This window comes from Lonchura striata, chromosome 2 (assembly GCF_050655825.1).
Source record: "Lonchura striata isolate lonStrDom1 chromosome 2, ASM5065582v1, whole genome shotgun sequence".
NCBI lineage: Eukaryota > Metazoa > Chordata > Aves > Passeriformes > Estrildidae > Lonchura > Lonchura striata.
In genome coordinates, this window is record NC_140704.1 from 60,480,688 (window position 1) to 60,505,950 (window position 25,263).

The window sequence follows — 25,263 nt, forward strand, 5'->3', positions numbered from 1 at the left end:
TAATGTTGTGTAAGATTAAAAAAAATAAATTCTAGAACAGATGGACAAACCAGTTTTGGTATAAATGTTTAGGTTTTATCTGAGCTACATAGAATAATATATGTGTAATTGTGAGAGAACTGACAGTGCCACACGTTCCCTGGTTCATATTTTACAGCATTCACATTTTAGTTTCTAACAATCTACTGCAATCCATAATTAAGACTGTAAAGCACCCAGTAGTGGCTTCTGTGGGTTTTGGCTCAGAAACATAAAATTTAACTTGGAGGAAAATGTCTGAGCTTTCAAAAAGACGCTGTTTTCACATAGTGATAGAAAATGAGAAATTTCAGCCCAAACAAGAAATATTTCAGGTAGGATCAGGGGTGAGAATGCAAAAGTAATTGAGCTGATGTGCAGTACCGACTGCTCTGGAGCTCCTGAGCTGTACAGGGCTTGGCTTTACTCGATGCCTTCAAAGTCTTCACTTGTCACCTTCAGAGCAAGCTGATAACACATCTAACTGCTCATGAGAGTGTGAGTTTGCTCTTGTTAATCTCTGGTTAGAAGGAGCAGCTGTAAATAAACAGAGTCTATAGCCTTGGTGTTGTGCTAAATGTGAAAAGGGGAAGAGACTTAACAGACTGTTCTGTTTAAAAAGAAACATTTCCTTGTACCATAAACACAAACATTTTAAAACATCCCTGCTGGCACAGAGCTGCATGTTTTCAGCAATGAGTGGACAAGGCTCTGGTAGAAGGATCTTGCCCCGGTGCTGTCCCTCCCTCTCAATGGGCTCCCTCCAGGACCAACCAGGGCTAGCAATGCTGCCAGCAGCCGGGCACACACCTTTGCACATGTCACACCTTACCTTGCAAAGCCCTGGTGAAGTCGGCTTTGTATTTGCTGCCTACCAGGCAAGCTGGGTGCTGTGGCCATCCCTCCTACTCCTCACTCCCAACGCAGTTCTGTTCTGGACCAGCAGCCTGTCCAGTCCAAGTATGGTGAGACCCTGACTCCTCAAGCGGGGTGACAGGGCTCTAACACTGCACTTACAAGCTTGATCAGCATTATCCTTGCCCAGTCACCTCCAGAAGAGCGAGGGCATCAGAAGCAGCTGCTGGCCCTGCACCAGGCATGTCATGCAGTGCTCCTTTGAGCCACAGCCCACTGTGAAGCATCAAACCAGGGGCCACCAGTGCCCAAATAGCCATGTGGTGTCAGAGAACAAGGCCAGGACAGGCAGGAGCACAAGGACCTCAAACAGGACCTGCTGCAGCACAGATCAGGCGGGGCCCAATGCTTGCTGAGCACATTAAGGGGGTCAAGCAACTTTAGGGAGATTAAAAAGGCTTTATGGCCCCTGGAAACTATCTGAGGGTGAAGGTTGCTGTGCAGGCAGGCCCTCCGCTAGCTACAGGAAAAAAGTTCAGTAGCTGTTTCTGTCCTTGAGTGTATCATTCCTCTGAGCAGAAATCAGACAATGCCACCACCGAGGAAGGATGAGATTTTAATATTTTCTTCGTCTTTTGTGTTTGAATGTATTTACTTATTTGAAAACATAGAGAAACTCTAGGTTTTTTGTTTGTTTTTTTTTTTTTTTTTTTCCTGGTCAAGGGTTAAATCTAAATACATAAGTGAAAGAACAACTTCCTTCTTTGCCTAAGTCAGAAACATGCTCCCAAGCTTGTTTCTCAGAATGCGAGCACAAAGGGCAGGTTTTGTGTTCACGGGGTCAGCTCCGCTGGATCCTCAGCCTGTGTAAACAGCCGGGCCCCGTCCTGCCGCAGCACAGAGGATTCCTGACCCTCTGCGAGCGCAGGCACACGGCGGGCTGCCGGCACACGGCGGGCTGCCCGGGCTGCCGGGCACACGGCGGACTGCCGGGCACGCCAGCAGCCGCAGCCCAGGCTGGCGGCGGAGGCTCCGCTGCGGGTCAAGGGGCCGCCGTGCAGCGTTCCGAGCCAGCTCGCAGGGCCCGGAGCGCTCTGGGAGAGCTCCCAAAGCACATCTTCCGCTGCTCTTCTGCTCTTGGCGGCAATCCCGTCCGCCAGCTCCCGACAGCGACTGAAGTTCGTGGAGGGGGAAGGGAGGGGGACTCGAGCAGCGCCAGGAGGCCGAGGCGGGCACCCACGAGCTGCACGGGAAGGGATGGGACAGGAGCTTTCCTCAGGGCCGGGGGCACACCCAGCGACACGGGGGGCGAGTGGGAGGCTGCCTGAGGCCCAAGATGTCCTCTGACAGTGACAGGCGATACCTGGGGGCGTGAGGAGAAGGCAGCAATTCCAGGGGAGACTGACAGCGAGGAAAGCTGCTGGGGGCTGGAGCGGGAGGACGCAGAGGCGGGAGCAGGTGGATGCCGAGAACTGACCGGGAATGCAATCCCCACCGGCCGGAGGAGGGACGTGGGCATGGTGACTAAACTTCTTGTAAAAAGGGGTGGAGAAAGGAAAGGGAGGGACAAGAAGCGAGGGGAAAAAAAAAAAAAAAAAGTCCTGCATGTCAAGGCTGAGGAAATGCTGTGGGAACTACAGCCAGGAGCCTTTTTTTTTTTTTTTTTTTTTCTTCTCCCTTCTCCCCTCGTGTAGCTGAGAGGAAGGAAAGGAAGAAAGAGAAGTAGTCAGCTCAAATGTGCCTCGCTGCGCTGCCGCGGCGCGGGGGCTTGGCTGGAAGGATCTAGTTTCCCTTCGGTGGCAGGAAAAGGAGCCACGGGAGGAGGCAGAGACGCACACCCAGACATGCCCGTCCCGTCAGGCTGCTGGCTCCTTCTCCTGTGCCTCGCTGGCAGACAGGTAAGGCTGGGAGCCGGCGGGGGGAGTGGGCGCCGCGTCCCGCCCGCGGGCTGTTCGCTCGGCCCGCTGCCGGCGGCTGTCGGCGCGGTCGGAGCCCGCGGCGCCCCGCGGGGCCGGGCAGGGCAGCTAAGCCTGCCTTGCCCCCCGCTCTGCTTCTTCGGGTTTTGGTTTTGTTTTTATCCCAGCAGCTCATAAGCTTCTCTCGCTTCTCTCAGGTCAAAGTAGCCCAAACCCAAAGTTGTAAAGGAAGCCAGGGGTTCTGCAGGGAAAACAGCAGGGTGTGAGAAACCAGAAAATATTTGCAGTGGGGTTGTTGAGGGATATAATTTGCATGTGGAGTAAAAATAAGGCAGACTCCACCCTACCGAACAGATTTATTCGAGAGAGCGTGGGCACACTTGTCCCTCAGGCATGGGACGCGGTGTTTTCGCAGCCCAGGTTCAGCTTTCCAGCTTCCCACCAGGATGAGTCCCGTCACGCTGTGGCCATGCCGCCGTCCGGAATGTTGGCAGCCCCGGGACGTGGGACGGCGTGTGACCCCGGTCCCCGGGTGCGAGGGGCTGGGGCTCCGAGCGGCCGCGCAACTCGCTCGGAGGTTGATGTGCTGCTCATGGCTGAGCCAGGAACCCCGTCCCGGTGCCAGGTCTGCTGCCCCAAAGGGCAGCCCTTTCCTCTGACCGGGGAGATCCGAGCGAGGTTTGGCTCTGCGGTTGTTTGCAAACACAGCGTGCTCTGGTCGCAGCTCTGTGCGATGCCAGGTGGCTGCTGCTCAGCGCGGTACACTTGGGATCGCGGCTGGTCGGAAAGGGCATTTTCTACAGCCAGCTCTTGCTCATCCTTGTCAGTGGCGTCCGTCGCGTTGCCTCCAGCAGTTTACATCGGCAGAAGCTTGCTTTGCTCTTTCTAATTATACAGCTTAAAAATTATCCTTCTCCCTTGTGGTTGTTTAGACCCTCAGAGACTGGCAAGATTTACCAATAACATGCTACCAATTATTTACACTTTATTTCCTCCGTTAATCAATATTTGGCAGCCTCGCTACCATTTCTTTTTCTTTCATTTGAACTTCTGGTATTTTTTCTATGTGTCATTATTCTTGATGAGTTATGTAACTTAAAGTGCTTCCCTCAGCATGGGGCTGTAACCGGGCCATGGCTGGGTTCCCTGAAAGCAAGGTGCAGCTTCAAGAAAAAAAAAAAGATAAAACCCAAACCAAAACAGAAAACCCTCTGCTGTCTACAGCTTACAATTTAATGTCTGGCCACACTGTCCTGAGAGCCTTTCCTTTGGATCCCTGGTCCTAAATATGTTGCGTAAAACCACACAGGCCTTTTTTTTTTCTTCTAAAACATACGTTTCGTTTTGTCCACCCTCACTCTCAGGCTTCTCTCAAATCACTGCTTTCCAGGTGTCCTCCATATGTATGTGAATGAGCCTAAAAGTTTCAAAACTGGCTTTTACATCACAGCTTTCAGAGGGTTTTCCCTGTCCCTCAGTATCCTCTGTGTCTCTCTTTTTTCTGCCCTGGTGCTCAGGACTGATCAATGCAGCAGGAAGAGCAGACCTCAGTGCTCTTCATACCTTTACTTCAGGTCAGTAACCATTACATGTCTGCTTCCTTCTGGAGCCATTCGAGTTTAGTGCAGATTTTCCCTTTGGAATAGCCTCATTGCCTGGCTATTTAGCTCATTGCCTTGGCTCAGCTTTTGACCAAACCTTGGAAATTCAGATTTCCGTGGTATAGCTCCAGGCATGTTTCAGGTACCGTGATGTAGGAGCCAGAGCTCCTCATCATTTCTCACCTCTTGATTCATAGCCTTTCACAGGACACAGAACAAGGAACTTGTATTTATTTTGGGCTGATGTGTAAAGTCTTTCCACTGCCTCCAACACATGCTTAATTCTGAGTCTGTGTTTGTACAGGGTGCAACTTTGCATCACTGTTGCTCTGGACAAGTAGCAGCAAAAAACTGTAGGAAGCTCCAGGAAAGCTGTAGCATAAAGATAAGGATAAAACAATTTGTCAAAAAGCCCATTAATTTAATATTCTGGTTTCAAGAGTGAGCAGAACCTATAAGAATGTGAAAGGCAAGCTTAGAGAGGTACTGCTCTGGAACAGCTTTTCAGTTTCTCCTTTATCTGACTGATTTGAGCAGTGGTTTCTTAGAAGAGTGTTGTTTTCTGATGGAACAAATGTGAGAATACCTGTGGGAGGGTTGAGGTTTTTCTGATTCATTTGTGTTTAGACTGGTTAATAGGGTGTAATAGTGCTCGAACTGTGATATTTGCAATGTATTTCCTGCAAAGAATTAGAAGCATTTGGAAATGTAAGTTATTGCATACTCACTCATAATTCTGCTGAGAATAGACATGATCATTGTCATCATTTTCACCAAAGAGGAAAAGGGAACAGAGAATTTGTGACTTGCTCTAGGTCACACACCAATCATGGAACAGAACTTCTGGGAACAGAGCTCAGCCCTACTTATCTTGTGCTTCAGCCACAAGATGATATTTCCAAGTGATTTGTTTTGGGCACCTGTCAGAGGTATTTTGCTCTCTGGGGCGTGATCTTGCTCAGCTTCTTTGCACAGAATAGCTACATCCCTTTCCTTGCTTAATATCAGTAAAGAGAGTCAGTGTTACTACCAGATAGGAATCAAAGTCTCTGAGAATGTGCACTTGCAACTGTGCAATAAATCAGTTGCACCACAGATACATTTCACCTTGTGTGGCATGGAATGGGTCCTTCTACTACTCTGTAACATCTACTTCATAGTTAAAGCTTGGTCATTGCAAACATTTGGAATTCTTTGCAATGTAGAAAAGTTTTGGCCAAAATATCGTTTTTCTCTAACTTCCTAAAATGCACAGTCTCTATGATGAGAGAGGGGAAAAAAGAGCGTAACAGTGACTATACTGTGTTACACTGTGGGCTCTCCTGGTCCATTATTCCTGCTCTGATCAGGGCCAAAGGAACCATTCAGAAGAGCAAAACTTCTACAATATCTAATCTAGACTCCTGGATATATTCTACCATTAACAGCATGGGCTTCAAAGCCGCTGTAATTCAATTAGTTCATTTGTCAGAATTCCCTTGCAGCAATGGCTCCCCTGAGGAACACTGGCAAGCCTTCCATTGTTTTGCAGTTTCCTCCAGAACATGTGAAAAATCTTACAGCACCTCATGTCAACAGAATATAATGTATGCAAAACTACATCAACCCACAATTTAAGAGATCTGTCCCACTTCTCTTTTCATGTTAAGCATCATCTGCCCGATGTAATTTCTTCTTTCCCACCAGCAGGACCAAAACAAATCTTTGCCACGTTTCACAAATTGGTAGAATTCAAAGCTTATCAGACATCTTGAGGGTACTGACCAATGTCATCTAGGTCACAGGGCTTTCTTCATACTGTGCCAGAAGGAAGAAAAAACCAAAAGAAACAGGTCAAGCAGAGAGATTAACTGCATCCCTAAGGATCTGTTTTTGTTTCTAGTGCCCATTACTGTCTATAACCCTCAAGCTGAGAAAAGTGGAATGTAACTTGACAGCTGGGCAAGAACCAGTACAGATGGTAAAAGGAATGCATCACTTAACATTATTTAACACACCCTTAACACTATTTAGAGGAATCATACTTGAGTCACTTTGCTATGTTTTTCCATCTGTCCCTAGGAGTTCAAGTGATGAAAGGCTCTCCTGTAGTAGGTACATGCGCAGATGCAAGGAAAAGACAATGCTTGCTGCCAGGCTGTCCTGCTTCTCCCTGCCCACTTCCTTTCTGTATGGCCAGGTCTCCAAGAAGTTTTTGTGGTGACCAGAGCCAGGAGAGTTCCTGCCTCCACATGCCGTTACCACAGAATTCAGATCTCCTTCCATCCTGTGCCCCATGCTGCAGGGGGCTGCTCTGCAGCAAAGGCTGCTGGACACTTGGAGGAGATGGTTGCTTTGGAAGCTGGTTGAGCTTACACAGGAGGGAAGAGGAAAACAGAGATAGCTGGTTCATCATGTCATCCGTGTCAGCTCTGCTCCTTGCATAGACTGTCCCCTTCCTTTCCATGGAAACTCAGCTTGAAAGGCAGCACTGGTTTCTGCTGCAGCCACACACCCCTGTTTTTAAGGATGCCTTTGTTGGTGTTGCTTACATGGAGAAGCAGCTGTTCTGAGAATGGCTCATTATTGCTGATGGAAAACGCAAAGGCAAATATTTGTGTGTTATAAATGCAAGATAAAAATTAAGTGATGTTTAACCAGGTTGCACTCTGGACTTGAGCAGGCCTTGGTCTGTGCGACACAATAGCCTGCCTGCAAGAACTTGCCCCTTTTTATGACTTAGTCTTCTTTGAAAATGGTCCAAAGTTCATGTAGTAGAAGAAAAACTCCACAAGCAGCAATGGCTGGAAGGCACAAGGTGGGCTGCAGGGAATCCAGCTGCACTGGTGCTCAGGGCAGCCTGCTGTTGTGTCTGCCCTGTGCGAGCAGGACTTGGTTTGATGCTTTGGCACTCTGGAAAGAAGATTTCCTGATTTGTCCCAGTCTGTGTATCACCACAGTGTGCCATCATATTTGTGATGGGGTGCCTTCTGAAGGGCTCAGCACTGCACAGCAGAAGCAATTCTGACATCACCCTGCCACTCCAGGACATCCTGGTTTATGTCTCGTACCTGTGTAGCCACCTCAGCTGCTTTGTTCAGGGCTTCCAGTGGTTACCTCTTTTGTTTGCCTTCTCAGGCTGTGGGTTCTCTGGGCATGGCTTTCTTTGGTGTTTGTGCAGAGCCCAGGATGTCATGGCTGCAGATGAAACCAAAGAATCATAAATCACCTTGGGATAGTGCCCCATCTGTTTCTCACCAAAGTCACAGGGAGGTCTGCCCACGCAGGCCCAGGAAGGGAGTGGATACATTGCCCTGGCTGGATGCCATAGTGTAGGCTGCAGCATCCAACCCTCACCCTTGTTCTCTGGATCTTTTTCTGCCCAGGACCTCAGCAACATCCCCACAGCAGAGGCATGTTCCCCACACCACTTGAGCAGATGTGTTTGTGCTGCCTCCCTGCAGCATTCCCAAAGGAGTGCCTGGAGCAGGGGCTCTGGCAAGGAATAGCAGCACAGTGGGCAGGCAGAGAGCTGAGACCCAGGGTTGCTTCTCAGCCTCTGCAGAACTCTCTGGCTGCCTCCCTTCTTAAAATCTAGATAAAAGAGACCAGAAAAAGCTGTGTTTTGGTAAAAGAGCTAAGCTGGCCAGTTTAATCCACCCTGCAAGAGCCAATTAGCCAAGGAGGGGGAAAAAAATGAGGTCATTCACCCTCACCACTTTGTGGCTACTCCAAAAGAAAAAAAAGTATAAAGGGTCTGTTCAAGAATGGCGAAGAACAACATTTGTGACTGCAGATGGACGCAGAGTATATTTAGTCAGTGGTCAAAGTGGAGGGAAAAGAAAAGAATCTTGTATGGAAATAAAAATACTGTGAAGTTTTGTTAGGCAACCCATTAATCTGGAATGCAGAAATACAGATAGGGAAAAATGTGCAACTAGGTTCATATGAAGTCCTAAAATTGCTTATGTAGCACACAAGAAAATCTATTTTGAGTGCATTATTTTGCCACAGCGAAGTGTTTTGCCTTAGGAGCAACATATGCTCCAGTAACTTAGCATTGTTTGGTAGCAAGGATGAGATGGTTCCTTGAATCTGATCTCACAGGAAGAAAAGCTCTCCCCTGCAATACCACATGTTGTAAAACAGCCTGCTTATGGAAAGCAGCCAGGACCTCTTCAAATCAGGGAAGAATATTTCCATAGACATTACTGGCCGCAGCCACCGGCAGAGCTGGTTCCTCATGATGACACTTAAAGAGTGAATTAATCCATTCTCAGCCCAGTCCTGAGCCCTTTAATAAAGGCCGCAATTCCTTCACAACGGAGAAGGTGCAGATCAGTCATGCAGTCCTCCCTCTAACTCACACCGAGGCAGAATGGTGTGTGGGTGTTGCATGCATCCCCCCAGACAGCTATCATCCCAAGCAAGGGCTGCAGCCCCAGCTTTGCCCTTCATGTTTCTGCCTGCAGAATATTCAGCAGTTGTTCCATGGACAGTGCTAAAATCCAGGAGAAGGAAGCCAAAGCAGAGCATCAGGTGGTGAAAGCAAGCTTCCTCTCTTCTACAAGCTTTCTGTTCAGCAGCTCAGCTAGGATTGTGGGCTCTTGCCTCACATCATAAGAGATGTGATGTGCCTGCATCATTAGCATGTTATGTTCCACTCTGAGGGCGTGCTGGAAGGAATGGGTACATAAATATACAGATTTTAAGCATAGAAAGTCCACTTTGGACTCCTAACCTGGCATCCAGCCCAAGAAATCTGTCATGGTCATTTCTTCATTAAGATTCAGCTTCAGCTGATGAAGCATAGAAAAATGATCTCCTGAACTAAAATGCAAGCAGAGCATGCTCCCCCTAAATCATTGTGGCTTTACTGGCTTTTTAAATTTTTTTAATTAAGCATGAATGGGTGTAGAGTTACTCATGATGAGTCATTGAGACTGTACCTGGAGTGGTAAGGCTACTAAACTTTTCTTTGGAGCACTGCTCTCACACCTGTTTAATCTAGAAGAGATTTGCCTCTGCAGGCCTTACCACAAGCATACCTAGGTATTAGCATTGATAATGTCATTATTCTGCAACCTTTATTTCTGCTTGTTATGGACTGTTGGTCTTGCTGTCAAGCCTTTTTATGTTAAATATTTTGGTTTGGTTAGCTTTTGGGTTCTCAGTCTCTGATTCACCTTCAGAGTGTTCTACCTAGTAGCTGTTAGTCTTTGAATTGCTGCAGCTGTGGGTGCACGTAGGTTAAAGCAGGAGGTTTTGCAGCGAAGTGTAGGCAATGTGCAGGCACTACTGACTGCCCAGGCAGTGAATATGTTACGTGTGCCACTCTGGCTGCGGTGGGGACATGACTTCGTCTCTGAATGACAAATATTGTGCACGTGATGGCAAGTCTTCAGCCCGGGGAAGCAGGCTGCCTGATTCAGAGCTTCAGTCAGTCCCTGTTTCAGCCCTGCTGTCTCTCACCCCCATTGTGTCCCACTCGATATATCTGATATACCTGAGGTTCCTGTCTGCCTGCGCCCACCCCACCGTGAGAGCCGTCAGTGCAGCACTTCTCCTTTGCGTAGCTGCTGGCCAGAAATAGCTCTGGTGGGTTTGAGATTGAGGAATGCTCCTTCCCACGGTGGAGCAGCACCAGTTGCTCAGGTGTTTGCTTTTGGCTGCACACTGGAACAGAGGGATAAGGGGAATAGGCAGGACCGAATTTGTGCCACCATTTGCCCAAGTCCTGGCTGCACATTACAGTTTTCTCTTCACCTCTTCATTATTGATTTTATCCCTTAAGCTCTTTCTGGCCTTTTCAAGCATTCAGGCTCTAGCAGGGTTTTAAGGACCTATTTTTAAAAGTGAAATAATATTTAGTTTAAGCTGTTGCCATTTCCCGGCTCTATTTTACCACGTGGTGGTAGTGCTGTGATGTGGTTTACTGGTCACTGGAAAATTGACATCACCAAAAGCATTTCATTCACAATCTAAGATTTTTGTGGAGCAAAAGACCTGCGAGCCAATAACTGCAATTGCAAAGCTGTGACTTGGGTGCTGCTTTGATTTAATTTTTATCAAGTGAAGACTATCCATGAAGGAACTGTTGGATGCAACGTGATTATGATTAAGTCTTTAATACAGAGCTCCTCTTTCCCCCTGTACACCCACAACTGTAAAATTTTCCAGAGTTGTTACTATTATGTGCCTCAACAGAATGCCTGGGCGCACCGGCCACAGCAGTGCTCATCAAGAACCAGATCCTATTTTTACTCTTAAATAATTTTTAGGCAAGCCTCTGAAACTGGCAATGGGCTGAAGAAATCTGGGGTCTGGTTAGCTGTACTGCCAACCCAAATCAGGTAGAAGGCTGGAAGGCTGTGGGAACAATTGGTACCTGTGAGGGCAGAGGCAGTGGCTCATATTTGAAGAAGCAGCAGCAGATGACTGCAGAAGCCCTCTTAACTGTGCTTGCAGGGGCTACTTCAGTTCAGGAAATATTGCTCAAAGCTCACTCCTGTTGACAAAGGAGCCCCAAGAAAAGCCCCAAATCCACAGATTTTTTTTCAGTTTTGTAGCAAGCAAGTCTAAAGACCTCAAACCAAGTGGTTTCAATAAACCTGGGCTCCAAAGTATGAAGAAGAAGTGGTGTGTGCAAGGCGGACAGACCATAGTTGTCTTTCCCATAGGTACTTTGATGCTGTAATAATAAATGGAGAAAAAAATATGCTTTGCTCAGTGAAACAATGACAGATGACTTGAATACTCTCCAGAAACAACTACACTGATCAAGAAGGTGTCATCTTAAAAGACAGCTACCCCTTGACATGTCTTTTTACATCTCAGTTTTTGCAAAACTGAGATTATCGCTAATGAGCAATCCTCATTGAGGCCTCAGGTTCTTGTTCAAAAGTGTCATGGGAAGAAGATTGTGGAAACCCCCAGCCTTGTTCTTCCAGATTTTTTCTTTTAAAGGAAAGAGGCCCATGCAACTCTATCTTTTCTGAAATGTGAAGAGCAAGAAAAGTAATTTTAGCATCCATGACACACAGTTTCTACTGCCCTCTGATTGCTCAAGGGTACAAAGAATAAATATTTCTTTAAGCCTGAGGACAGGAATCTGAATGCTGCTGATTCTCCCCTTTAGAAGCACCTGTGTGGGTGTTTTTTTAAGGTGTGAGTAACACAGTGTTGCTTTGTAGTGCTGTCGTTGATGTTCTCCAATCCTAAAAACACAAGCACACTCTTGCTTTGTGTCCTTTTCAACAAATAAGCAGAAAAAATCCCAAACCCAAAACTGAAAAGTCTGCCTGCAGCTCAACACCAGAACACAATCTTTCTGCAAACCTTGATCTAAGCATGCCTGTTCCAAAGAAGTCAATTGTGGTAATCATGTGCTTAAAGGTAAGCAGGTGTTGGTATGCTTTACTAAACTGGATCTACCAAGCCCGGAGGAGGTTTGTCTTTTTCACCTGGCTTCTTCCCCTGTCAGATATACTTGTTCTGAAGTAATATTGATCAAATGGGAAAGCTGCCTGCTTTTTTAGGAACTGGTGCAAATCTGGGTGCTTTGCACACTTTTGAAGTGACAAATTAAACTTACACAGGATACCTAGAGCTCTCTGAAGCACTTATTTACACATGGTGGTGGGATTTAATCAGCAGCTTCATCAATAGCAAGACCATTAAAGGAATGACCATGCTGGGTTTTTTTTCATTTAAGCATTTCAGAGGAAGTTGGCACTTTCTTTCTCTAGATAAGAGCTTGGTGGTGTCCAAATCACTCTGACCCACAGGCCAGCATCTGAGGAGAGGAAGGATGTTCCAGGGGTTACGGAGCAGACTTGAGCCTTGGGAGACTTGGTTTGGTTTCCTGTCACCTCTGTAAAGCCAGATGGCCTCCTGGTACAAGTTCCTCCTCTACAAATGAATTGCACTTCCCTGTCTCAGAAGGACACATTGGCAGGAATGTGCTGGTGATGGTGAAGCATCAGGTCATCGTGCTGCCAGCAGCACAAATACTTCTCATCCTCCGAAGGAAGTTATTGTACAGTTTGAGGCAGACACATCTGCCTGGCAGAGGGATTAACATGGGATAGCCTGACATCAACAAAGCTGTGGTAGCAAAACGTCTTAAGTTTGGCTTCCACCATAAGAAAATTCCAGGTTGCTTTGGTTTCCCTTCCTGACCACTCTTGCACCATCTTTCATGCTCGGCAGGTCCAACCAGTCCATACTAGTCTAGAATCCCTCATCTTCACCTGGGGGTTAGCTCCATGAGAGCCTTGTCTTTGTACCACTGGGCACAAATCAAAAGAGGGAGTATTGCAGTTTATGAATGCCTTGGTTTGTGTGAAAAGGGGAAGGACACAGACACAGAAGAGGCTGCTTATTGATGGAGAGCACAGGTTAATGCAGCTGCGACCTATTCCATAACAACAGCCCTCATTGTGTCATAAAACCTGGTGGTATAAAATTATGTCAGAAAGGTGGCTGAGCAATTAGCCTGCTCCCTTCACCTTGGTTCCAGGGTCCTGCTGCTTCTCCTCAGGCTGACTTGTGATTCTCAGAAATTACTCCAGACCCTTTAGCTGAATGCTCCTTAGCAGATTTGCATATCCTTCCGCAAAAAGGATGACTTTGCCCTTGTTTGACACTTCAGTAATTTTTTTAGTCTCTTTGTCTAAAGAGGAACTATTAAGCAGGGGCAAACGAGGAAGAAGAGGATATTCTGTAACACAAAGCAAGTGGCTGGACCTGCTTTTGGTCTCACCACGAGAGACCTTGTTACCTTTGTGGATGGCTGGGTAGAGAATCAATTGCTCAAGACGCTCTTTGTGCTTGGTTCCACATCATCACCTCCACCCTTTGCTGGCCATCTCAGTGTTTTAGCCTGAAGTGCATTACAGAAAACAAGCTCTTTCAAGTATAGGGGTTACTGAGCTGTGTCACTGTTCAGCTGCCAGGCTGGCCCAACTTTCCTTTTCCTAGATTGCCTCTTCTCTCACCAGCACTGGCTGTTATCCTGTGTCCTCCTTGGAGGTGCTGTGTAAACAGAGAATGCAGTGTTTGTTCCAAAAAGGTATTATCTAATCGCAGGAAAGGTACTGATAATGAATGCAAAGAAAGACACAAGGAAACAATGAGACAACAGAAGACTAGACTCTTAATTTAACCTGAGATTGCTGTGATGATTAAAAAAAGGCTGTATATGTTGTTTATACCCTGGAAAAATACGAGAACTCAAGACCTCTGACTTGTGCTACTTTTTGTGTTCCAGACACAGCTAGTACAGTTCTGATAAACACAAGTCATGCACCAACCCATGGCTCAAACTCCAAGCCAAAAGGTGGTGTTTAAGAACAATTTCAATGTTTTTTTGTCACCTTTAATATATAAGACCCTTCCCAGCATTAGAAGAGGGCAAGGTGCTTAGGGAAAATTATTTCTTTTTAAAGAGGTTGCTATTGCTTAAACTAGAAAAGGAAGAAAGAGAAGCTATAAAGACTTGGTGGAAACAAGGGGAGAATGCTAAGTGGGAACCAGCACCAGCAGATATAGGGTTGTCATGTGCTATTAGATGGCAAAAGCTCCCTTTAACTAGCAGAAGAAGCTTTATTGCACCTTTGTCCAAGTAAATGCAGTTTTCAGGTCTGTATCCAAGAGTGAATAATTCCTTGCTATGGGCTCAATTTTGAATCACCTTATCTAATTTCAAGATCAACAAGTGTGAGGTGTTGAGTTTGCCGTGAGGACTCTGGGCTGCCAAAGCAGGGTCGGAGAAGGGCTGGGCACAATGCTTGGCTGGCCAGGATCCCCAGCATAAGCCATGCCCTCAAGCCTGGGCTCTGGGTGCAACCACTGTGTGTACAGACAGCTGAGAGCTGGGAGGCAATGCAAAGGCCCATGAGGCCAGAAGCAACTCTGCTGCCCACTTTGCAGATGCCCTGCCATGTACCCATTTCAGCTGGGGAAGAGGGGCTGCTTTGTGTAGATTTGTGTTGGTTTTGGTTTGGGTTTTTTTGAGACACAAAAAGCTGTTATCTTAATTGCATCACCTTTCTGGATGGCTGTCTCAGTTCCGTGAGATCACCTCTGCAGGACACAGTGGGAGCTATAAAAAGCTGCAAAATTTAAGCCCAGTATTTTATGTGACTAGCCAGGAGCATTTTGTATCCCAGTGGGAAGCTGGGACTTCTTTTTCAGGAATATAAATCATTCACTTTGCTTGTTTGCTTAATGCGCTACATTAAAACTGGCAGTTTCCCAGGTCTTGATCTGAGGTAATTTCTGTGGGATTACAGAGGTATCTCTATGCCTTTTCTTGTCTTTACAATTGTTTTAAAGTCGTAGATTTTAAATAAAAGAGGAATGTAAAAAAAGCCTATGTAGCAGGCCAAAAGTTCATGGCAAATTGCAAGATGGGTTATTTGTCACCTGGCTCTATTAAAAATCCCTGTGTGTACATCATCAAGTGCATCCCCTTAGCATGTCTATAAAGCACCTTTGAAGTCACAAATGTTGGGTAAGTTTTATTGCTTGTCTATCCACAATGCTGTACAGATGGAACATCTTCCTTCTCTCTGCCAGCATTGGGACTGGGTAGGTCTGGAGCTCTCCAGGTGTATTGGTTCTCATGTCCTCTCTTTCCTTCCCTTCTCCAGCTGTCACTTCAAATCACTCCACCGTGTGAGAGCGAACAACACTATGAGTACTCTGGACGGTGCTGCAGGAAGTGTGAGCCAGGTATGTGAGCACTGCCTGGGCTGTGAGGCTGAGAGGCTCCTCAGCAGCTGCTCTATGGGTGGCTGGTGAGGCAGCCAGCTCTCCTGCCTGCTGATGGATCGGCACGTGCCCTGCAGGTGCCGGATCTCAAGTGCCTTCCTAGGGCAGGAGTGGTCCTGCTGGCCTCAGCAAAGGCCACAGCAGCTGTTTTGTTGGGCTAGCACTTAACCACTGTGGGAGACAGAACACAGCTCGATTCTTGTGCTCCCAGGCTGTCCACTTCACAGATGTTTCAGTGCCACACTGAAATGGGGACCAGATTGACAAACTAAAAGGGTGCAGGAAGAAATTATTGTTAGCACCCAACATCTTATTTTTCTCTAACCTCCTTAGACAGCTGCTCTGCAGCTTCAAGATGACCTACTTGTCCTTTTCTCAATCACAGGGAAGTATTTGTCTGCTAGATGCACTGCTACTTCTGATAGCGTGTGCCAGCCATGTGGCCCGAACGAGTATATGGATGTCTGGAATGAAGAAGATAAATGTTTACTACATAAAATATGTGATCAAGGTGAGCTGTTCATACTGCAGAACCTTTTAATCCAAATTAGTGAAGCATGAAGATGGGAAAGTGGATCTAGGGAAGTTGCTTTGTTCAGGTGCCCAACACTGGAGGCTGAGCTTTCAGAAGAGCCTGGCAGAGAGGGAGGTCCCCAGACAGAAGAGATCCTGTGCTGTGCAGAGCACCATGACTGCAGTCTCTGTGCTGCTGCTGCTGATTATCTTCACTGTGGCCATTCACCCCTGTGAGCTGATTTTAGAAGTTGTCCTTTTGCCCAGCACACTGCATTCACTTCCCTTAATGTGTTTGTCTCACCCTTGCAAATGGTGTGTTTATTTTCTACAAGAGCCACAAGGAAATGTATTGTTTAGGAGTGCAGTGGGCGAGGAGTCCCATGCTGATCAAGGGTCTTCCATGCTTCCTGAAAGACACCATTTCCTCGAACATGAATGGTTTTGCTTCTGCCATTCAAGGAAAGCAAGTAGATAGAATGGGAGGTTCAGAAACTTGAGGCTTGTTATCAGAGAGATTTTTACTCTCATCGGCTTTCTCTTTTAGGGAAGGCTTTGAGAGAAGTGAACCCAGGGAACAGCACGTTCCAGCGGCAGTGTGCTTGTACGATGGGCTACCACTGGAACGAGGACTGCGACTGCTGTCAGCGAAATACCATGTGTGCTCCTGGACTGGGAGTCAAGCCTCCTGGTAAGATACAGAAAGGGGATGTACAAAGTGAAATGTACAGCTCAGGCCTACTGGATGAGGCCAACATTGTGTGGGTTGTAGCATTAGGGAGGGTCCTTTAGACTCTCAGATGACTGTCAACAGAAGATGCATATCTGAGTTGTCATTGCTAGTGCATGTAATCCTTAGACTATTCAGATTTTGAAGGCTTCTGGCTCCATAGTTTAAATAGTATCTTGAATCAAGTGACTTCTGCAAGCTATCACGTGGATATGGCAGTAGTTGCAAGGTGTCCAGTAGATTTCTAATGTTTGCTGAGGTGTCTGACTGTGAGTCACTAGGTCATGTGTTGCTCCTGTATTCAGAGAAGCACTCTTTTGGGGATTGTTCCTGAGGTCAGATTTGCAGTCTGGTTTTGTGCAATGACTTAGTTTGCTACTTTTTAATGTCACAAACAAGTTAAAAGTGATTAACACTTTTCAGGTGGCTCGTGTATTCTGTTCTGGATGGCTAGTAGTGCAAAGGTTTATTACAGACATTTAATTTTAGTCTAATTAAAACCAGATGCAGGTGTTTTGTGTGTGGAAAACAGTTAAGTTCAGAGTGAACCATGGGAACAGCTTCACCAGGTATAAGGAGCCCCAAAAAAGCCGCAAGTAATAGAGTAGTGGAGGAAGAAATGCTTCATGTGTCTGGAAGACATTTGCTGTTTTTTCTCCAGCTTAACAAATTCTGATACAGCATTTTGTTTACTGTGGCTTCATAGAAGTGACAATACCAGTCAGCATCACTGTCTGTGGCACAGCATCATCATGAGGGAATAAATAGAAGGGGAAGGATGTAACAGCTGTGTGTTATTTTTCAGTAAATCACACAGATGGCTCCTGGTCATTTCTCATTTTGATCATGTAGAGAAGTGCCCAGGTGAGACTTTCTGGGGCTTACATGGGGCTGTCATTGCTGCCCTAGTATAACCTAAGACTCCACTCTTTATGAAAGCTTTCAGGGGGATTGTGCGAGGAGAGTGGAGCAGGAGGATGGGGAGCATAGTCAACTTCTTCTCGCTTGGAAGGAACCCACAGAAACTCATCTATGACATTTTTCCTTCCTACACACAGTGCGACAAGACAGGGACACAATGTGCATACCGTGTCCCAGAGGCTACTTCTCAAAGGTCTCTTCATCCACTGACGAGTGTAAATCCTGGACCAAGTAAGTCCTGGGGTATTGCAAATAGACCACACCAGCCAGAAGGCAGGGAGAAGCTTGGGCAAAAGCATTTCTCAGTGAGGTGTTCCAGATTGCCTGTAGAGCACTTGGAGCATCAGCATTGGCTGTGCAGTGATGAAGGCATTGTCAGGCTGAAGCTTGAATTCTCCTTAGAGGAGAACAAGAGAGAGCAGTGACAACAGAACTGCGGAGCCAAAAATAAAGTATCTGAGGTTCTTAGGGGTGGAGAAATGTCGTATTTTACAACAGAAAGTACTGCTCTGCTTAAGTGTAGGAGGCACAACAAGCTTCCGAGAACCTAGCCTCTTTGTCTTTCTTTTTTAGCTGTACAGCTCTAGGAATGGAAGAAAGTGTGCCTGGGACTGACAAGTCTGATGCAGTTTGTAAAGAACGGAAGATGCCTGAGCCATCAGAAGATGGTTTGTGTCCTCATAGGGGTTTGACGATTGGACAGTAGCAGGGAGGAGGAGGGATGTGATTATTAGAGATTTGGGCTGGCTTAAATCCATTCTCATTGACTCTAGCAGCTGTAGACCAAGACAGTGCTCTTGAAAAATCCCATCTTTAAAAATTGTTTCAGGCATGGTGCCTCTAGGGTCTATGTCCACTATTAAACTGAGTTGGATACCTCCCATTAAAATTGCATGGCAGCATTGCTGCTATAGCCATGTTATACCCACGACTCCATCACATTTACAGCTTGTTCATTTTCATGTGCTTTCAACACACACATTACATGTATAAAGACGAGCAGCTCCTCTCCTTCCTTATTTTATAGCAATGGATACAGTCTCAGCCTGATCGCTGTCAGGTATCCCTTCATGCCCACTGTCCATTTCCTTCAGTGTGGATATGGTACCAAGGAGGTTGCTTGCCTGACATGCAGCAATCCATCATAACCTGAGATAAAGGACAGATTTTTCCACCTGTATCTATAGAGTCTCCATGAAATGTGTATCCTCTGTCCCCTGAGTGAGATCAAGCTCAGCTCAGCCCAGTGGCCTGATGGCAGCTTGCAAGGGAGCATTGAGAGAAGCCTGACCAGAGAACATTGCACTGTAACATCAAGATTCTGGTTTTTATGGAAATGTCTTGGTACCAGGTACTATCAGTGTGGCTGCATGTCACAGAACTGCATGAGAGCTGGAGTTACTGTTCTTATTATAAAAACTAAAGATCAAATATGAAGGATAAACAACCCTCTCCCATAGAAGAGTGGGTAAAATTAGCAAGGATTGTCCTACTGCTGAATGCAGGCTGTGTGTTGATGGCATTATCTCTTTTACACCCTGCAGGAACAAACAGAATCCTGTACGTGTTGATTGTCATCTTGTTTTTCGTGACACTAATTGGCATTGTCATCTTCATTGTATACTACAAGAAGAAGGGGAAAAAGCTGACAGGTACATCGTAGCTAATGGTATTCATGGGTGTGACAACTGTGGCCCTCTGTGCGCTCTGATTTCATGGGTAACCAACAGATTAAGAAGCCCAGGAATTATATTGGAAGTTCTGTGCCATCCCTATGTCTGTCCATCTGCATACACTTTATCTAGCACAAAACCAGGCTAAGAATTCCCTTCCTCTAGGCAGGCAGTAATTTACAGTGTATTACACGTGACCCATGTAGTGACAATCCTCAGAGCAGACATGACTGTGGATGGAGGAGGAGGGCTGGTGCTGGGGGTTTTCGTAGCAGCCTGGCTGCTCTGCAGCACCTGGCACAGCTGACCCCTTGACTGAAGGGAAGCAGGGACAGACAGAAGTCCTGTCTTCTTCACCTTACTTTCCCTCCCACTCAAAAACCTGAATCTGGACAGGCTAAAATATGGATTTCAAGACACAAGCCTGATGTGTATTTGAGAATATGATGGAAACAATGCTTTTAGCTGAAGACTGAAGTTCTGAGTAGGTATTGAAAAAGTACTAGAAGGCAATAGTGTGAATAGTTTAAGCAGAAAAATAGAAAATTTCTAGTCAAAGGCATACTGGATAACATTGGGATACTGAGTTTATTATTGATAGAATATAAATACCTTCATATTCCTCCACTGTATGTTAAGCCCTGGGTCTCTTTAGTGAAGGACATACAGAGGTATTGTTCTGTTGGTTCTTAATTTTTTTCCCCTACACATGGAAAGCTTTTTCCACCATTTCATTTTCCAAGTGCTAGCAATTTATGAAAAGTTTTGGGAGCAGTGGAAAGGAAGACAGAACTCACTTCTTGTAAAGTATATTTCAGCCCGTGTTTTAGAAATAGGCTGCCTCTGCCACACTAAACATGGGTTGTGCTAAATCTGGAATTTCTGGGATGGGCTGGAGGAAATGGTGACTCTGCTCACAAACCAAACACTTGCAATGCAGAGCAGGTTACGGGGGAAATGCAATTTCTTTGACTTTTTTTATTGCCCTGCTGCTCTGCAGTGACAGTCCCTCGTTGCCTTTGCATGGGGAATCCTGCTCACCCAGCCTGGGAGAATTGCAGTCTCAGGAAGAAGCCCTTCCTGCTTGTTGTGGGTACTGATGGTAAATCAACATCAGAGCAACAGAGTTAATTGCTGGGAACTGACAGTGGCTGCACAGCTCATCTATCTTCAGCCATGCAAAACCATTGTAAACTTCAAATGTACACAGGACTTGAGCCCTGCAAATTCTTCCGAATTTACAAACACAAACTAAGAATTGCTCATTGTGTCAGTTGTTGCCCTAAAGGATGTTGGACTTAAAGCTTTTCCTTGGGAGGTATTCCAAAGAAATTGGAATTAATTTCCCCATTAAGCATACCCTGATTAGGTAGAGTATGCTATACTTGAGCCTGCCATCCTGTGGTTTCAGTGGCTTAACCGCTTCTCTCCAGGCTTCTCACTCCTGTCTGGGAAGGGCCTTTGGGCCATCCATGTGACTTCTCTTGAAATAGACCATTTCTGCTGTGAGCAGGTCGTCGTTGGGCCAGTCATAGCTTGATGTGACATATGACCAGGAAAGAAACCCCATTTGATGTGGAACACAGTTTGACCATGGTCTATTTTGGGAATTTGGAAACATTTGTTCCACAGAAATACATCCCTGTTCCAGTTACAATGAATCCTCAGCTAGACCGATGCTGGGACACTTGAGCAGGCAGTAAAAACAGGCTTGCTGGTTTTATTTAATATGATATTGCGGGTTGTGAATGACTGTGGGTGTTTAGGTCTGTGGTTAACTTAAGTGCCTGCTATATGTTACAGCTACTCCTTTGTTTTCCCTACAGCAGATCTACAGAACTGGGCTAATGAAGTGTGCAGCCAAATAAAAGGGACAAAGGTAAAATCAAAGATGGTAGCATTTCTCTTTGTTTTGGGTTTTCCTCATGGCATTCATGACACCCCTTCTGAAGCAGACTCCATAGTAATGAAAATAAATTTTGAGTTCCTCAAAAATTGCTCACAACTCTGGCTTTTTCAGTGTGGTTTTCTGTAAATGTGAGGCATGTGAAATCACCATTCACAAATAGCTTCTGAACTTTAGCTATTCTGCTTTCTGGTTTCAGCCAGTTTTAATAGAGATAAAGGTCTCGTGATTATTTAATGTTTATGATGAGAAAGTTAATCATGAACCCACTGGTCACTGAACACCTGTCTAGGAGACTGCCCAGGAGAGAGCCTTTTTAAATCCTGAGTGCAGGAAAATCTTCACCTGAGTTTGCCCCTTGTTACATACCGGAGTACTCACAGGGAAGAAACTTGGATTTGAGTCATGCCAAAAATGCCAGGCATGCAAGGGATTAAACACAGAACTGTCAACTAAAGAAACTGTTTGACTCCTTAATTCTAGGGAGGAAAAAATCCTGCTTGTGCATTCTGATATTAAATAAATAAGAGCTTTTGCTCTGGAAGAACACCAGCCCCATGCTTGAAACAGATGGTAGCACTGGTTCAAGTTCATGTGCACAGCCTGCTTAACACTGTGGATGTGGACTGAGGTGTCCCAAATGTCCCATCATCCCTTCTAGGAGCTGTGACATGCTTAGCTGTTGAAAGACTCCAATTTCATTGCTTAAAAGAAAAAACAAACCTACCAAAAGAACCCACCTTTCTGAGAAGGCAGTTCCTCTTTTGTCTCATAAGTCTTCATGCAATCTCCTGTCTTGGCAGCTGCTCAGGTCCTCTGGGACAGAGGAGTGAATCAACAGCAATTAGTGGCTGGCAGCACTTACACTCTCTTTTCTATCCTTGAAGATCTGAACAGATGCTAGAAATTAAAGGTATCCATTCCCAAACACACATTTTTAAAGCACAACTTGTACAAACTGAAGAAAACCCCTGAAGTATTTCCCAACCCTTTTTTTGGAGCTGCTACCAAAAATGTAGCTTTACTTTGTCAAGTACTGTGACAACAGGATGTCATAGGCCTTTGCATTTTTTTTGTCCTAACCTTTCAGGTTAATACAACCTTGCTTGTGTTTTCTTTTAGCTTGTCTCAGAACTTCTGAATCAATCCAGGATCTTTGTTCAGTCATTGCTGATATTAAAAACTCAGCCCCCAGTAAGGCCCTCACAGATCAATATCCCTTTGGACACATGGGAGTGTTTCCAAAACCTAATAAGCAGTTTTGTGGGTCTTACTAATGGTCCATAAGGAGCAGCAGAATCCAACAACTCTTCTAGGTTTATTAACTCTTCTTGAGTGGCCTCAAAGAAAAAGCTAGGGATAGGTGTCTCACAAGATTGAATGTTTTTACTCCCCAGGCCACCAGATTCCATTCTCAACACCTGCTGAGCCCAGCATCACCAGTCACAGTTTCACAGCAGAGTAGAATTGCACATCAAGACTCAAATATAGCAGCACTGCTCAACCTGAGCAGCTCCACACAGAGGAAGGACAATAATCCGCCTTTTCCTTCTTTGTCTGAAAAATAACTTCATGTTGATCTATTTGTTAAAGACGTTTTTACTTTTAATTTCTTTCAGGAACCCCCCAGAGATGCACTTGTTACGGTGAACATCACAAATGCCCCTGTCCCCCAGACCACTGAAGGCACATGTCTCCTGGTCCCCTCGGGCTCTCCTGTTCCTGGAAAATTGTGCTGCACCTCTGGTCACACTCCTTGCAGGAATGAGAGCCCCAGAACAGAGCCTTGTGAGGCAGGAGAGTTTTCTGTGGTAACAGAGACTGATGATTACCAATTCCCACCAGTTCCCACGGAAGACGAGTACATGGATAAGGATCTCAATAACACTGATTATTTATCTTCACTAAGTCAGACTGCCAGTAAAACTGTGTCATCACTTTCAGAACCAATGGAGGCAGGGGAGAATGACAGCTTGAACCAGTACTTTTCAGGTATTGGGAGCACAGAGGATGTATCAGTCTCTCAAGGCTTTCACCCTCCCTCCAACACAGATGGAGCACACATTGTCACGGACCAGCTTCTACAGAAATCTTGTCAACATGCCCATAGTTGCCTGAAGGAAACAGGCAACAAAGACACAGATAATTTTGCAACAAACTGTGACTCAGAGAAGATCTGTGTGAGGTGTGGCATTTTGTACAGAGAATCTCCCCAAAAGTGTTACAAACCCTGTCATGCTGCAGCTGACAGCACCTCCACCTCCCCAGAAACTGGTTCCTGTGCCCAGTGCACCTGTGGTTTGAATTTTCTCTCTGCTGGTCAGAGCACTCTAGCAAACAATCTTGGTATGGAAGATGCACCTTCAGATAGTACCAATGTGAAGTACCAGAACACAAACAGAAGCACTTCAGGGACACACAGAAGCACTTCAGGGACAAACAGCAGTACTTCAGACCTCCCTCCAGCATCTGGTAAGCCCATTACACTCCACCCAGACACAGTTGTACAGGATTTTTCTCTTTGCTAGCTCAGTAATATTCAGAGGATCTGATTTAGAAGAAGAAAATTATGCTTTTCCACTTAATTGCCCTGAAGCTAGTCTGAAAAAAAATCTGAAACTGTAAGGCCATTTGGTTTGTATTGAATTCTGCAAGAAATGAGCCCAGCAGGGGACCACTGTCCCACCCTGATCTAACCAGCAAGGCAGAACCCACCTTCTGGCTGTCACTGCAGAGGCCAGGCAGTTCTGTTAGCAGAACACAATGTCAGGACCTAGAGGTTGAGCTAAGGAAGGATGCATAATGCTCAGGCAGATACTTTTCACTCACCAGTGTGCACACATATTTTTGCCATTAGATTTAAGTCCAGTTACATTTATACAGTGGTCAGTGAAGCTCCAGCTGGAGCTGTAAGATGGTGGCTGTGACTGGGTCAAATGATTATCTAAAATTTCCTGCTTATAGCTCTTTCTCTTTGTTTTTATTTGCTAGCATATAAAACGACATAAAATGGTTTCATACAGACACTGTTTCTCCATACACATATGCTTTGTTCCCTAAACAGCTCTGAAACACTAATTAGTTTACTAATTGTCTACCTATTTATTAATTGAGTAAATACAGCAAAATTGTCAAATGAAAACAGAGAAAAAAAAGCAATGAAGCAAAACCAGCAGAAGGGAAGTTACATGCCTTCTCTGGATGAAACCTTTCTTCCCCAGACATTTTTTCAGTATAAAAGTCTGCAATCTGCCTGTCATATGTTATTAGTCATTTTAGATTATAATCTCATAAAGCTGGATGGTCTATTTTTATTTATATCAGTGCACTGCCAAGCATAATGAGACCTTAGTGTTGAGTGGGACATCTAAGTATTACTGTAATACCCACAGCAGTTGTAAGCTGTTGCCCTTCTTTAAAACCATGTCATGCCTTAAAATTTCTTGCAGAGACATTCTTGTCAGGCTGCCAAAGCCCCAAAACAACACACTTGAAGGTCCTTCCTCTCTCAACATGCATTCCATATGGGAATCTGAAAGTGTGTAGCATTCATCTTCTGAAGAGCAGAAACTTTCTGCTGCTTCAGTTTCCTGAAATCTTGATGCAGTTTTACTGTCTGGTCTATACAAAGTGCAGCAGGAGTAAAGAGAACACGGATTATCTTTTTTGTTATTGTTGGACTTTTGAGGTACAACTGAAAGCCAAGTTATATTTGGCACTGCTTTTCGTTCTAAATATGACACAAAGAGAAAGAGAAAATATTAAGGAACACTAGAGCAAATGGGAGAGCTTGGATATAAGCGCTGTGCTAGCAATCTTAGCCATCTTAGATCTGCAGCACAATTCTTTATATGAGATTTTAATTGTGTCTGTGACTTTGGATATGTACATGCTATAGTGCCATCTGGTGAAACCTGAGCACAGATACCATCTTCCTAATTTGCCGGTTTTTATGCATGACTACAGGAAGATTCTGACAGAGCTGTGGGCAGTATCAGAGTGTGGGTTAGTTGATCTGTGGGTAACCTGGCTTGTTGGCAGAGTAAGTTTTCTGCCCACAGAATGGCCATGCCCCCCCTGGCCGTGCCTGGTTGCATGAGGACTGGGACAAGGCTTAGCCACAGGTTCTTCACTGAAGCAGCCCAGGCACGCCAGGGCTGCACATGTTGGTGCATCAGCATCTGTCATTTTGCTAGGCCTTATGAAATGCCCAGATGGAATAAGTGTGCATGTAAAATAATTTTCTGTAAAGCTTATCAAAGCAACTGAAGCCACCAGGCCTTGCACACAGTTATACTAAAACAGAATGGTACAAAAAAGGGTGGGTGAAAAATGGGAAGAAAAAGACTGTGAGAAATTCCATGAAGTTTGGTCT

General features: G+C 45.5%; 2 protein-coding genes across 3 annotated transcripts in view; one reads left to right on the forward strand and one right to left on the reverse strand.

The window, feature by feature from the left end:
- Positions 1 to 1,471: 1,471 nt before the first annotated feature.
- LOC146768268 (uncharacterized) lies at positions 1,472 to 2,513 on the reverse strand. Its single transcript, XM_085571153.1, has 2 exons — positions 2,237 to 2,513; positions 1,472 to 2,116 (listed from the first exon to the last, which is right to left on the reverse strand). Exons 1-2 carry the CDS (start codon positions 2,390 to 2,392, stop codon positions 1,916 to 1,918), a joined length of 357 nt encoding a protein of 118 aa, XP_085427279.1. The 5' UTR covers positions 2,393 to 2,513; the 3' UTR covers positions 1,472 to 1,915.
- The window catches only part of TNFRSF11A (TNF receptor superfamily member 11a), a 28,171-nt gene continuing 5,377 nt past the window's right edge, over positions 2,470 to 25,263 (forward strand). The window contains exons 1-9 of one of the 2 annotated variants that reach the window (XM_021530548.3): positions 2,470 to 2,771; positions 15,025 to 15,106; positions 15,531 to 15,656; positions 16,206 to 16,349; positions 17,447 to 17,540; positions 17,883 to 17,977; positions 18,854 to 18,961; positions 20,809 to 20,861; positions 22,508 to 23,360. In XM_021530548.3, the coding sequence (XP_021386223.3) occupies positions 2,718 to 2,771; positions 15,025 to 15,106; positions 15,531 to 15,656; positions 16,206 to 16,349; positions 17,447 to 17,540; positions 17,883 to 17,977; positions 18,854 to 18,961; positions 20,809 to 20,861; positions 22,508 to 23,360 (1,609 nt within the window). In that variant the 5' untranslated portion in view covers positions 2,470 to 2,717. The remainder of the gene's footprint in view (positions 2,772 to 15,024; positions 15,107 to 15,530; positions 15,657 to 16,205; positions 16,350 to 17,446; positions 17,541 to 17,882; positions 17,978 to 18,853; positions 18,962 to 20,808; positions 20,862 to 22,507; positions 23,361 to 25,263) is intronic. The other variant, XM_085571151.1, reaches the window with a different exon arrangement.

Excerpts from the sequence above, each read along its gene's own strand:
- LOC146768268 (XM_085571153.1), bottom strand. The coding sequence starts at position 2,392 with ATGCCCACGTCCCTCCTCCGGCCGGTGGGGATTGCATTCCCGGTCAGT. Across the intron at positions 2,117-2,236 it reads CCTTCTCCTCACGCCCCCAG|CTCGTGGGTGCCCGCCTCGG; the intron begins GTATCGCCTGTC and ends CTTCCCGTGCAG.